The sequence below is a fragment of the Pavona decussata genome, unplaced genomic scaffold (genome assembly GCF_977016875.1).
Source record: "Pavona decussata unplaced genomic scaffold, jaPavDecu1.1 SCAFFOLD_96, whole genome shotgun sequence".
NCBI classification, from domain to species: domain Eukaryota; kingdom Metazoa; phylum Cnidaria; class Anthozoa; order Scleractinia; family Agariciidae; genus Pavona; species Pavona decussata.
In genome coordinates, this window is record NW_028145513.1 from 2,244,148 (window position 1) to 2,258,554 (window position 14,407).

Sequence of the window (14,407 nt, forward strand, 5' to 3'; positions counted from 1 at the left end):
AATGCTGGTATTTGTAGTCAAATGACGCCGTCATGAAAATGGCCTATTAAGGACTCACACTCGCTCACATATCCTCGTTATGCCGTGTGGCACATGAGGCCTCACTTAATTATTTAGTGACAATGGAACAGTATTAATATGATTTATGGATAATTGTTGTAAAGTTAATGTTCAGAATATTGTTCTTCCAAGGGGAACTACCAAAAAAATTTAAAAGCCTGCCATCTTTAATTACATTCATTAATGCAGAAGAGACTATAATTTCGTATAAGTGTCCATATTATATAGGTGACTGTATTTTAGAGGTATATTATGTAGACTGGGTCTCTTTTAGTCCAAGTGAACTGTGTGTAATAGCCAAAAGAGCAGTTTGCCTGTACATCCAGTGGAGCTACCAAGGGTCATTAGTATCAGGAAGGTGCAGACCTTTTTTTGATTTTGGACTATTTTGGAGGTTGAAATTTACTGTTGGACTTTTTTCAGATGGAAATTGTTCATTGCATAGAAATCAGGACTTTTGGGGGTTACGTTCTGAGCCATTGGACTCTTTTGGTTCTAGCACCTCCCCATCACTTATGTACCCGAGTATCCCCCTGGTACTGTACATACATATTCTTATCACTGTAGTAGTCAGGGGAATTTGAACATTTAATCTGAATTTGTTTGAGGGGTCTTGAGTGTAGAAAAGGACCAAAGGGGTAATCTGCATGGCAGTTTCGGTCAAGAAAAATTAATACTGTAAAGTTCTGACAACTATGCCACCCAAATCTCATTCATTAACCTAATGTAAACATTCATCCACAATACTTTGTGTCCTGCAGTGGCCCTCCCTTGGTATAGGCAACTGAAGTGAACACAATCAAACCCCTTCCGGTGGATTGAGTTTACACACAGTATGGGATAACATGTGTGCTCTATTTTCAAACTCGATTATTTTGGTTCAATTACAACCTAGAGTGCCAATAGTTTTGCAAGTTTGATTATGTTCGATTGCCGGACTCGATTGAAATTTCACCAACCCTCAAAGAACTCTATGCTGAAATTATTTCACAGTGCATTTTGTACTGTTTCCAAACAAAACCAACTACCAGGTACATAAAAAAGTTAACAGTCTATTTTTGGTCCATAAACATTTGAATTATTGTCCTTATTCCTGCCTTTGCACTTGTTCCACCTGACAACTTCTGTTGATTTCTTTCCGGAGAGAGTTGCTCTTTGTTTGTTTCGCTTTTATCTTATGGCACTGAATGATGTCCTTAGCAAAAGAGAATGAATGCACCCTTACATACATGTTAACAATGCTCTGTAAGATGTCCTTGCTGACATGAATCTCTGATGGCAATTCAGCTGCAGACAGGAGTAAATGGTAGTTGGATAATACATCACAATCAGTGACTGATTTGTGTGTGATGCTGGCAAGGTCAATTTTTTGCAAGCCAGATTCAGAAGTATAAAGTCTAAAATAATGTTCAGTCTTGAAGAAAATGTTCTGTGCAGGCTCAGTTATGGACCACAGCCCACCACGATTTAAAGTTGAGACGAGCTTTTGTGATTCAGTACAGGTCTCAAGTTTTCCCGCTTTTAGGATTGCTATCGCCTGTTGACTCTCAGTGGTGTTCCTCCCACTGTGTTTGTTGTGAAGGTTGTGCAACACATATCCGCCAATATACTGCAGGCCAGCTTTCTCCCTCTCTGAAAGTGCAACAGTAGATTCTTTGTTGTTGTAGGCAGCTGACTTCTCCTTTTTACAGAATGCTAGCATGCAGTCGGCCACTTTGGTTGACAGCAATGTTGCAGAAGTCTGTGAAAGACCCTTAAAAAATCTTGTGGAAACTAAAGGAATCGTTTCATAAAATTTGCCATAAAATTTCTCAGCATCACTGTTCTTTACCAATCCATCATAAATCTTCTTAAGCTTAGTAAAGTCCTGTTCCTCAGGCTGTTGAAATGTATACAGACTTAACTCGTTTCTGATGCTGGCAGAGAAAACCTTCGTGTTTGTCACTTTAAGTAGGGCACTGCTAACTATTTCAGCAAGGATGCTTGGAGAAAGTAATCTTTGTTGATCTTCATCTTGGTTTTGACCGTGCTTGGCTTTAGTATGTCTTTGAAGACCACCTTTAGTCTTGTATTTTTTCCCGCAAAGTTGGCAAACAAGCTCATCAGATTGAACCTGTTCAACGTAAGGCATACTATATAAATATGATATGCAACGTAAAGAGACATAAGAACTGTTGATGTTGACCTGCATTGCTGACCTTCGAGTTGTTTAAGCTTATAAATCGGAATTAATTATGACTGCGTGAAGAAAGACTCCACACTTAAAGTGAATATCAGTCTAATGTCTTTACATTCTTTGGGGATCTTTTCAGACCTTATACGAATAACCACAGCTTCCGGTAGTCTGGCGCAGAGCAATTGCAACTGATCATATTCTGTTTGTTTACAACTTTATATGCACGTTTCAGGGCTCGATATCAGTTTACTGAAGTAAGAAATAAAACACTTCACACTTACTTCACTCACTGCTGACATAAATTGTTCCTCCAGGCCTCCATCGCTTTCTAAATCTCTAGAATTGCCTCAAACTCGTCTCCGAAAATGAAGAGATCGTTTGTATCATCCGCCATTTTGTTTGAGAGTGTGCACGGTCATGGTCACGTGACGGACCAACTCAATATCAGAGACCGCTCTATTGTTTCGCCCTTTGAAGTTTGCCGGGGTCCCCTCTACTAACTATGCTTACACCAATGGAAGTAGTTACCCGAGATGTGGTAAGATGGCGGATGGTTCCGATGTCTTGATGTCTTTCAGAGGATATTAATTTCACAAATATGAAGCTAATAGCGAAGAACTTTGAAAAGGACAGTTCGGGGTAAGTATATAAATGTAGGAGGAAGATGTTAAAATGAAGCTAACGTATGAAAAAAAATAAATAAATAAATAAAAAAAAAAAGGATGCTAGCTAATGCTACATGCCGTAAAATTAAGTCGTTTTGTCAACGTATTTCTGGTACCGCAGTGTGGTAAGACGTACAGCGCGTAAATCTCATTTGAAGACGATTCATCTTATGATAAAACAGCTTTCATCTTATTTACACGACGATGGCATCTTAGATTAAGATAATTTTGTCTTCGATCCAAAGTGCTGCGGTAAGTTAAGTTTTCATCTTAAGTCTTAATTCAAGATTTGAGCAATCTTAGTCTTGATGCAAATTGGTCCTCCGTAAAAACTGAAATCTTACTTTAAGACGTCTTTTGCACTTAATTTTGGTGCTGTGGTAAGACAGCGCGTAAATGTCATTTGAAGACGATTCATCTTAGGATAAGACGACTTTCTTCTTATTTATACGATGATGGCGTCTTAAGGCTGGTTTCCATTAGCCTGGGTATCAGGCCTTCCTAAGGGGAGGGGGAAGGGGAGGGGGACGGGGAGGGGAAGGGGGAGAAGAGGAAAGGAAGGCCTGACACAAAACCTTTCAGAAGTTTGTGTCGAACGTCCGAATTTTGGATGTTGGCGCTGATTGGAGGAAACACAAAAGGTAATGTACACCGCCGGAAACAAAAATTATAATGATAGACTAAACAATGCAACTGTCGCATGTTTTGTATTTTGATATCAAAGGTCATTTCTGTCATTTCTGGGCTTATACGAGTGCTGCGTTTATCGCCTGTTGAGCAACTGTCGTTCTTATACCCGTTGAGGCATTTTATTTGGGTTTGGTACGTTTGGCTTGTTTCTGAGTGCGTCCGGTGACAGTACAGCCTCTCTAGTTAGGATTTGAACTGTTTAATAATCTTTATCCGGCCGCCTATTTGTTTTTGTAGCTGAGATCTTGTGTTTCTTATCACGGCTATTTGTCTTTTGATTAGTTACGGCTGCGTTTTTGTCATCACTTCAGACCTTATTGCGATCTGCGATCCGCGATCATATGGAAACCAGCCTTTAGATTAAGATGATATTTTCTTAGATTCAAAGTGCTGTGGTAAGTCATATTTTCATCTTAAGGTCGTTCCCTTAAAATAGAACCTACACTCAGATTTTTTCTAAACTTTACCCTATATGTAAACTGCACAAATGAAATAAAAAGAGGGGGTCACCATGCTTGTTCTTCAGCAGCGAAGCATTGAAATATGGTGATTTCTGCATGTTTGGACAAAAAGGACTATAATAGAGCATTTGCCAAAAACAGGAATTATTTTTTGAAGAGAACAGTTAACGGCTCATTTCATAGAATTTTTTCCCTGTTCATAAATCATTTTCAATGTGAAATCTGTTTGAAAACTGTTGCTAACCACTACTACTGAGAAATTCAACAAAATAATTTAATTCGTTACCTCTGAAGGTAGGCCAAAATTCGACATTTCTAACACTAGGATTTTCCTTAAATTTTCACCATAGTTGGAAACGATATTGTGGTTAGAAATCTGAAAAGAGAAAATAGGTTCACCGGGTTGGTTTTGCAGATATTTCACAAAGCAGTGGCAAATCGAGCTTCAAAACTGTTTCTCCGCGAAGAAACTGGGGTGAGTCTTATTAAAACACCTTAATTTCCTCGCAAAATGCAAATTAAGAATTTTGTTGTCAGATGCAAGTCAGATTGAGTGATACTCGGTAGTTAGCTAGAAATGAGTGTAAATTTTTTATTTTGCCATAGTGCACAGTAGAGTTGCGCACTGCAAAACAGGGGAATGACCTTAACTCAAGATTATAACAATCTTATTCTAGATGCTTTAGAATCTCAATTTAAGTTTCGAAGCAAGCTACCCTAAATCTAACAACGGTCACTACATTCAAAAACTGACAGGCAGCGTTTTATACCATTAAGCTAAGCTTGAACATGATATATGGAGCAATGAAAACACAACCAATTTCAATCCATAGTACTTTATTACACCAAATCTAAAATGACACGTACAACTTATCAAAATTAGCTTACTGTAAATTCACAGGAAAACAGAGGCCAGGCCGCGGCCAATAACTACTGTTTTGTTGGTCTTAAAGGGGAAGTATCATGGGGTTGTTGAAATCTTCTGTTAAAAATGATGAAATAAGAGCTTCAATCAGCTGCCAAATAATTCTAGAATGACGAGAGGAAAGAAATCAACTCAATTCCAGAAAGGAACAACTTGTGATCTGTTCTAGCGCATTTTGGAAACAAAAATGCGAGAACTTGAGAAACGTTAGCCTAACATTTTTCAAGTTTCAATCCATACCGGCCTACTCTGTCTCTGGCCAGAGGCACTAATCGACAGTTTTATTGCACTGGGGTGATAATTTGTAACAAACGTGACAATTATTTGGTTGTTTCTACTGACAGACAAACATTTTTGGGTTTTGAAATAACAGCAAATTTGCATGATACTTCCCCTTTAAAGTCCTTTAACATCATAGAGACCTCTAATAGCAGGGAATGCAGATTGTCACTACACTCATTCCTCTGATTGGTGATGCAGTAGAATTGTTGGACTCATCTTTGGTTTTCAAAAAAAAGGGACAGTAATTTCTTCATTTCCATTTTCAATCTTCTGTCCAGAGATTCAATTCGGTAAGTTACCACGTTTACCAGGGCTTTAGCCCGTATTTTATGTCCAGATGTCTTGTTATTTGAATATTGAAGTTGTTGTCTCCAAATTCTTGTAACTCTCCACTTTCCGCTGGTTGAGGAGTATATTAAATCAGCTTGTTCTAAACAAGGTGAGAGCTTGTATTGGATCAAAGCTCCAGACTCCGTGTCTGCAGTCTGAGTTTGGATCAAAATCCACCAATCAGAAAAGAAGTCCTGTTTCCTAATGAGGTCTGCATTTTTGTAAATGAACCAATCAGGAAGGGCTTCCCAAAATTTGGATCCTTTTGTGTTGGAATTTTCTATTTCTTCCAAGTAAGCCTTTTTTTTTGGCCGAGAACTAAAACAGGGAGAGTAGAGATCGGCGCATAAAATTGCTGATATCTGGCATATCAGATATCGGCGATTATATTTGCCGGAATTCGCCAAGTGTGCTCGTTCCCGCAATTTTTTACGCTCATCACTGCGAATTGCCAGTAAACAGTAAAGCATTTTTCAGAGATAGTTAGGCTATAATATCTTTAAAAAGCGCCAAAATAAAAAATTAAAAAATTTAAATTTTAATACTTATATAGCGCCCTTTAACATCTAAATGATCAAAGGCGCTTTGCAATCCAAGAAAGCTAATTACAAATCAAATCAAATCAAATCAAATCTTGGTTTTTGAGGAGAGGGGAAAACCGGAGTACCCGGAGAAAAACCTCTCGGAGCAGAGTAGAGAACCAACAAACTCAGCCCACTTATGACGCCGAGTCCGGGAATCGAACCCGGGCCACATAGGTGGAAGGCGAGTGCTCAAACACTGCGCCAACCCCTGCTCCCCCAAATATAGAGCAATTTATGGGATTTTTTCCTAAATTGAAGCTTTATTATCTCTGAAAATGCATGGTTACCCCCAATTTTCTTTTGAGATACCAAAAGCATTTGCCAAGTTCTTTTTTCTCTGTATAGTTTTAAACTGCGGAAAAATATCCCTGTATTAGTAGGCACCACCCATAGGAAACCCGAGTATCTCAAGATGTGCAGAATGCATGCGCAGTAACAATGATAGGCACCATCCTTATATATTGTCTTTCAATCATCTTCATTTGAGAGACGGTTATCTTAGTCAACATTGATGCATCTTACTTTATGAAAGGGAAATTTTAATTACATTAATCTTAGTCGATGGGGTCCTTACTTTAATACATTTTTTAGCCTTGCAAAAATTTTAAGAGTGTGTACAGCCGCCCCCTCCCCTTAGGAAAAAACGATTTTTCCTGAGGGGAGGGGGCGGCTGTACACAGGCTAGAAAATCGCTGGCTCAATGCATTCCTTTGGAAAAACCAAATGATCCTAAAATGAAAACAGCTCCCTTAAAAATTCTCTACTCTCACCAGGCTGGGATGCAATTCTGACATTTCTGTAAAACCATTCTAGTTTCCGGTAAAAAAAATTGCTAACCTGCTTGATGAATTGCCATGGAAGAAATTGGAGTTTGGACCTTTGATCCATTGCAGGTGAGCCTGGTAAACCAGCTTTTGACATTTCTGCAGAGCTCCCGGAAGACTTCCTGGGTTGGGCTTTACTTACACTAGAATTGCGGAGATGTTAGGAGTATCTCGTTGGACAATATCTAGGAGTATCAAAGATTATGGTTTTAAAGATTTCAGGTCGTTTAATAAACTGCCTGATGACGAGTTTGACAAAGTTTAGACTGTTCACTGTCCCATATTTCTCTGTGGGATTTTCTTGATTCGTACGCTTCGGTCGAACTCCCGCCATCAGTTGTAAAGGTGAGCACAACCTGGGAGAGTGTCTAACCACCAAGGGGGACCCTAGTCAGGGTACGTTGAGTGGGGGTAGGAGGAGCCTGAGAAATAGGGAGACTGTAAAAGTTTCTTCAAGTTATCTTTCACTGCCAGTTCTAAAACTACAGCTAGTGAGGAATGTTATGTTTTGAAGATCTTGTGAAATGTTTTGAAAGATATAAATCGTTTGTCTCGTTGGCTAGAAGGCCCAGTTCTAAAACGTGAACAGGAAGAAGCTGCGTTTCATTTATTAGAGGCAAAGATGTTTTGGCAGTGCTTCCAACTGGATTTGGAAAGAGTTTAATTTACCAGACATTTGTCCTGGCAAAACAATTCAAACTCTGGGGTGAAGCAAAGTTAAAAAGCTTGAAATGATGCTGATCATCGTTTTCGTCGCAACCCTATAATTGTTGTTGCGCTATAAGGCCATCCTGATAAACTTGCACAAGGTGCTTGTGTTGGGAACTTTTAGTGCGTACTTAGTGCAAACAAGCCAAGATTTTCCATCTTGTGGATTCACTTTAACTCTAAGGTGTGTTTTTAAAAGATCGGTTATAGAAATGGTGGACAGCATGTATCTAAAATTTCGGGTTTCACTGTGAGCTGCACTACTTTTTTGGAGTCAACGGAATGTTCTGGATGTGTTCCACTTGCATTGAAATTCACTTTGCAAGTAGCTGTACCGCACTGGAATTTCATGCCTATCCTTGCTTGAAAGACTTTTGCAAAGTCCTATGCTTTATTTTGCAACTGTACTTTGTTTTGAAATGGTACAGAAATTGTACTGTAACATGGACTCTATATCATATTTCCTCCAGTTTGAGGTGTTTATCTCTAGGGAGTTGGTCAAGGCGACAAAGTTGGGACACACTCCTTTAACACAAGACAGTGAGAAGCTCTCCCTACTTTTCCCGCCTCTCTCGCCCCACTCCTGCTCCCCTCTATAGAAACCCTGGGTTGCTTTGCCGTTAAACCAAGATAGGGAGAGTTGGATCAAAGCATTCGAGTCTCGAAAATCCCATGGCAAATTAGGGGAGTGTGAACAGTCTAGATGAAGTAGTACGATATTATATATTACATGAACATGGAGCAAGAAGTGGACAAGTGTATATGACAGGATATTTGAGATCCCTGGGATTGAGAGTGCAAAGAAGAAAAGTAAACAACAACATTTTATTCAAAATTAGAAATATAACAGTTACTAATAATTAGTAAAGTAAAATAATTATTATTTTACTTTTCCCCTGCAAATAGCTTATGAACTAATCGAGGCGGGGAGATCTGAGGACACATTACAAGTACAAAGTTTATCTATATAAAATTATAGATGGACTAAATAAGTAAGGGAACATTTAGCTCAATTGGACCCGTGTAACAGGGCCTTGAGATGGGGAATTCTTGTTTTGCGAAGGGTAATTGAAGGGCTGGGAGCATAACCGACTTATGTCGAATTTCAGCCCGTTTTTCGAGTTTGCTCGGATTGTCCGAATTTTTGCATGTGAACTTCAATTCGATTGAAAAACATTGTTCAGTATTTTTTTCCGCCGATTTGTGTTTCATATTAATGCCATTGGGAATTGTTACCATCTTCTAAAGAAAAATCGATAACATTATAGTCACTATGGATGACCAAAAGGACAATGCATTGAGTATTAATATTTGTATTAAATATAAACTTGTTGTCTTTGAACCACGCCACAGGAAAGCGGTCTTTCTCGCGGGAGAAACGAAAAGAATTCTGTTACACTTTCATTTGATTGTTACAAACTACTACGTGCGTGACAGGAATGTAAGAAACGCACCTCAGATACAATACGTCATCAAAATGTCCGCACACTTCTCGGCCACAGTTCTCACCACTAAAAAGTCATTTATATATGTTCGTTGGCAATGTTTTACCTTTGGCAGCGTGTAAATGCTTTGTTTATCATTAGATCGCCATGTTGAAATGCTTTCCTAAAGGTGTTTCACAGAGGAAATCTATTTTCCAACAGTTCTCACCCCATTACGTAAAAATAATTCAAAATTATTGCGACATGGGCGAGAACTGTTGCCAAATTACTAAGACGCACTTTTGCTGTGATCAAAAGGGGTAGAATAGAAGGGCAACAAATCGGTTTTTCATTGTGAGAAAAGTTTATCTCGAAACAAGCCATTTCCTTTCCTGCAACACGATTTGAATAAGCGAGAACTGAGGGCGAGAACTGTTACGCATTGAAAGAAAACAAGTTCTATGTCACGCACTGCGTGACTTACGGCCTTACTGGCTTTCAAGAGACCGGTCTTTGTATGAAATGCAGTTATTTTCCCTTACGGTTAAGTGAAAAGTTACAACCATGTTAATGAAATAATGTGACAGTGTTGCTTGAAGTTCGTTATGCTACTAGTTGGTTTTATCGCCCCGAAAGGAAAACACAAAATTGGAACAAGCATTTTGCTGAAATCACCCGAAAGCTATTTGCGCCACACTTAACCTACGGCTAAAAAGAGTAACTTTCTTTCACCATAGGACTTGGCTGACCGAAAGCCGTAACTTACATTCCAACGTTTCCACTTCCCAAATACGCACGGTTACCTTACAACAAGAACACGCGGTCCGAGTCTTCTTAACCGACGAGTACGACGTGGACAACATCTCTAACAACATTACCCTTCCAAGCACGTTCACCAGTAAACAAGGAAACCACTACATTCCCCTCCCCCCCCCTCAACTCAATGTTGTTTTCTGGGTCACGAACAGTCTCCTGGCAAGCATCACCTTCCAAATCAACATTGCATAAGGGGGAGGGGGGGAGGGAGAAATAACTGTGGTAGAATTAAGAAGAGAGAAACAGTGAGTGAGTGGTTTCTACATCTGTTTTCGGTTGTCATTGTATAGGGGGAGGGAGTAGGAGAAAGAAGTAAAGTTCTGTGGTAGAATTAACAAGAGAGAAATAGTAAGCAAGTGGTTTTTGTGCTGTTGGTGTTTGGTTTTCTCAAGGAGTTTTGTACACGATTGTAAAACCGCAAAATGTTTTCAAAACCAGGGAGAGCAAAAATTGGGACAAATCCGAGCGAAATCGAAAACTGGGCTAAAATTCGACATAAGTCGGTTATGCTCTCAGCTCTTCAATTACCAGGTACCATGGCCCAATTCGTTGTGGCACCTAGATGAGCACCTTTCGTTAATACACTGGAAGCTTGTCATTCATGGCTGTATAGATGGATTTTCAAGAAGATAATAAGTGTTATTCAAGTAACCTGGCAGAGACAGTGCTTGACCTGTTTTGGATGCAGTCAACAGAGATGGTGAGCATTGGGCATCGATGATTGGAGTTGAAAACGTCCTCAGTTGTAGTGCAGTGGTACAATTTCGAGGAGAAAGAAGAGCAAGTTTCATTGCTGGAACCTCCACTCATAATCAGAGGATTGAGCATCTCTGGCGAGAGGTCTACCGATGTATTTACAAGTCACCTGTCTTTCTATACTTTTTATGCGATGGAATCATCCGGACTTCTTAATGTGGAGGATCCCACTCAGCTTTTCACTTTGCATACTATTTTTATCCCAGAATCAACAATTCCCTGAATTATCTGAAGCTTTCAACACTGAGGGTAATTGGCCCCCATATCAAATGTAGATGAATGGCATGATACTTGCTAATAATCCCCTTGCTTAGGGGATGTCCATGGAGAGCCAGATGATATGGATGTGATCCAGAGGGCCCCTCTCCTTTGGAAGAAGATAACATTGTTGTCAAACCAATCACTTTGGATAATAGGCATCCAATACTTATAGAGTGCTATGTGTTGGATGTTGTTGACCCTCTAATGCAGTCCACACATATAATGGACGTGGCAAATTACTAGATCTCCCTGGAACAGAGAAAAATTGCACTTACTGAAGTGTTACCACATAGGGGCATTATATTAAGTTACTACTTAGACCATGTCCACACAGATCTGGGTAAAACTGGAAACACATTGTTTATGTTTCCTAGTGTGGAAAGAGCTTTTCCCCCTTCAGATAGGTATTTTTTAGAAGACCCTATTTATATGACAGTGTAAAATTAATGTAAAGTCAAACTGCAAAAAGCAGGTGCATGTTCACAATTATACTTTTTGCTGTCGACAAGACTTAAAGATTAGTGTTATTTGGAATATGTGGGGCTTTCCCCTGTGTCCAGTCAGCCCCATCCCTCAGAAACACCGACATCTAATTTTTTTTTTTATTGGGCCAAAGTTTTTTGAAGAAACAACTCTAAGGACTAATCATGTGTTTCTATTTCTATGAACTTACAATACTGATTGTAGGTTCTTGATGTTGTTATCATGTTTATTAGTCTGTTTTTATACAGTTACTATGTTCTCCTTTGTCACACAATTTTATTGTTACAGAGTAAGTGGTTTTGTGACAGCTTTTGTGTATACTCTGTACATTAAGTGATCAATTGTGATATGAAATGAAGTTTCTGACAGTAATTGTGTTTGACGTATAGTCTATGCAACTTGTATTAAGTTGGCCCATTCCTATATTCTGGTGCTGTGGTAACATTTTTGTGTCAAGCTTTTTTGCAAGAAATATTCAAATTAATTATTGACTTATTTGAGTTTGGTACCCTTACATTGTAGTTAGAAATGCTTGAGCATAAAGAAGATTTTATTAATTTTGTTGCTGTAGTCAGTGTTTAAAGGAAATCGCCTTTTTAAAAACCTTTTAATTTTTTTACAAAAAAATGACCCTAATTTTGAAATCTGACGACACATTTTCATTCCTACTTCATTAAATAAGCCTGAGGGCAAGCTCTGTGTAAGTTTCATGGAAGAAATCATGACCATACAACTCACAGCACAAAATGCTGGTTAAGTGTACTTTGAGATATTTACATGTATACTAATGCATTTGTGTTAGCTTTCATCATACACAAGTACATGTACATATGAAGACTTTAGATTTTAGCTTCAACAAGCCTCTGGATTGCATTGCTTTTTTTAACATCAGACGGCCATAAAAATCCTTGCCCAGATTGTATAACCAGGGATCAGACCATTTCTCAAGAACTTGAAAAGAAATGTTCTAATGTGATTTCTGTTGGCCAAGCAACTTCTCAGATTGCTCAGCAAACTCATGTCCAGGTCAAGAAATTGGACTCAAGTCACCCATTTGACTTGCTTTGGCCAATGCAAACACAACGTGAGCAAGTCCATTTACAGCCCTACAGGTCAGCAGCAAGATTTTAGAAATTATCCTGAAATGTACCGGAAGCCATGAATGTAGATCCCTCAAAATGATTGTTGCATAAAAGAAAAAAAAAGGGAATTGTTCAAAAAATCATCAAATGTTTTAGCTGCTTAACCCAAGACCATGTGCATTTAGCCCAGCTAGGTAGAAGACTGCTAATACCTATAATTTTGGATTGCAGCTAATCCACTTTTTAACTTGTGAATACGCGCATGCTCAATGAACAAGTTATAGCGATGGTGGGGTTTTCACTTGGTTGGTTGGTTGGTTGGCTCGTGTTGTTAACTTTCAGGCATGGCAGTAAATGAGTACTCGCAATGTAGCAGAATTTCACTCTGGTGCTGGTGGAAATAGCGAATTTTACATTTTCGGAAGGAAAACACACCTGTTGCTTTGTTGAATTGAAAGAGGAACTTCTAAGGGATGCTCGATAGTTTCAACAGCGGAAATCAAGAAATTTTTGTTCGATTTGAAAGAACCTCAGTGTTTTAAATTCAATTGGTGGAAAAAACAGGAGAATTTTTTCACAGTGCATCAGAATAATCTTATTCAATCTGTAGAGCATAATTTGACAATCATTTTAGTGCAAGAATGGAAATCTTTTGTGAAATAATTATGAGCAATAAGTTATGTTTTTTTCGTTTTTTTACGTCAAAGTGCGGTGTCTTTTAGAATTTAAAAATAATTGTGTTTAAAAATTCAATTAGTAAAGTGCCAGCATGAGCTTTGCACAAATAAAAAAACGTGAAAATTTTTTAATCAGCGCATCAGAATAACCTTATTCAATGTATGGAATAAGTTTACAATCATTTTAGGACAAGAATGGTTGTTTTTCGTTACATGATCACTATCGGGCAAAGATATAATTTCTTTTAGCTTTCAAGGTAGTGTCGTGTCTTTAATATCAATTACTAATGTGTCATCTGCATCCACAAGTTGGCTCACAGGAGCCTTTCAGTGATACTAGCTTTGCCAAGGACTGTCACCAAAAAGATATATTTTGTTCACTGTGCCCTGAGTTGTGGAATCCACTGCCATTGGCTCTTCATGGGTTGGAAAATATTGATCTGACTTAACGATACTTAAAAGTTTAAAAAAAGCTTTCTTTTGTTGATCTTTGTTTCACATACTTTTGTATTGGAACAGTGACCAGTTTGTAGGTGATATTTAAATTGGCTCTTCAGTTCAATATTAGTGTTATGGTTATGGCATGTATTTATCTGTGTTTCATGCTATGCACAGTTGATCATTAGTATATATTAGTTGTGCAATAGAAGCATTGTTTAATTTATTAAATGCAGATTAAAATCTGCACTCAACTGAGGAGGTTAGTTGTCAACCTAAGTTAACAAATGTGAAAATTATAACCCTAACACGAGGCTTCCCTCCCTTTGCCTGTAGTTTAAATGTAACAACTTAGGTAGAAATATAATATTGTGATACTTTGATATATGTAGGTTGGTTGTCCTTGTCCCAGAGGAAGCTGAAGACATGTGGCATGCATACAACCTTATAGCTGTTGGCGACCGCCTTAAATCAACAACTATTAGGTAAGTGGAGGTTAAGGCCTGTAAGCAGTGAACTCACTTAAACAAATTTCATTCCTTTTAGGGTAAGGATTAGAAAGATTTTTAATAAACATCTCTTGAAAGAGGCTAACCTCACAAAAATAACCTGTGTGCGTTGTAGGTTTAAATGAATCCCAGGTTAAAAAGATTTCAACCTAGGTTGATATGTATTTTCCTTTCCTTCAGATGTAAATTACTCAACCTTAACAAAGGAAAATACAAATCAATTTAGGTTGAAATCATTTTAACCTGGATTCATTTT

General features: G+C 38.4%; 1 protein-coding gene and 2 pseudogenes across 3 annotated transcripts in view; 2 read left to right on the forward strand and 1 right to left on the reverse strand.

The window, feature by feature from the left end:
• Window positions 1-206: 206 nt before the first annotated feature.
• Window positions 207-2,645, reverse strand: LOC146472908 (uncharacterized; annotated as a pseudogene). The gene is made up of 2 exons (XR_014866510.1): window positions 2,518-2,645; window positions 207-2,173 (listed from the first exon to the last, which is right to left on the reverse strand). The product of XR_014866510.1 is annotated as an uncharacterized LOC146472908 (transcript).
• A 70-nt stretch (window positions 2,646-2,715) lies between these two features.
• LOC146472909 (protein pelota homolog) overlaps window positions 2,716-14,407 on the forward strand; it is a 65,673-nt gene continuing 53,981 nt past the window's right edge. Inside the window, exons 1-3 of one of the 2 annotated variants that reach the window (XM_085119147.1) lie at window positions 2,776-2,875; window positions 4,468-4,527; window positions 14,035-14,127. In XM_085119147.1, the coding sequence (XP_084975273.1) occupies window positions 2,835-2,875; window positions 4,468-4,527; window positions 14,035-14,127 (194 nt within the window). In that variant the 5' untranslated portion in view covers window positions 2,776-2,834. Of the gene's footprint in view, window positions 2,876-4,467; window positions 4,528-14,034; window positions 14,128-14,407 lie in introns of both variants that reach the window. The other variant, XM_085119148.1, reaches the window with a different exon arrangement.
• LOC146472910 (uncharacterized) lies at window positions 7,028-11,209 on the forward strand (annotated as a pseudogene).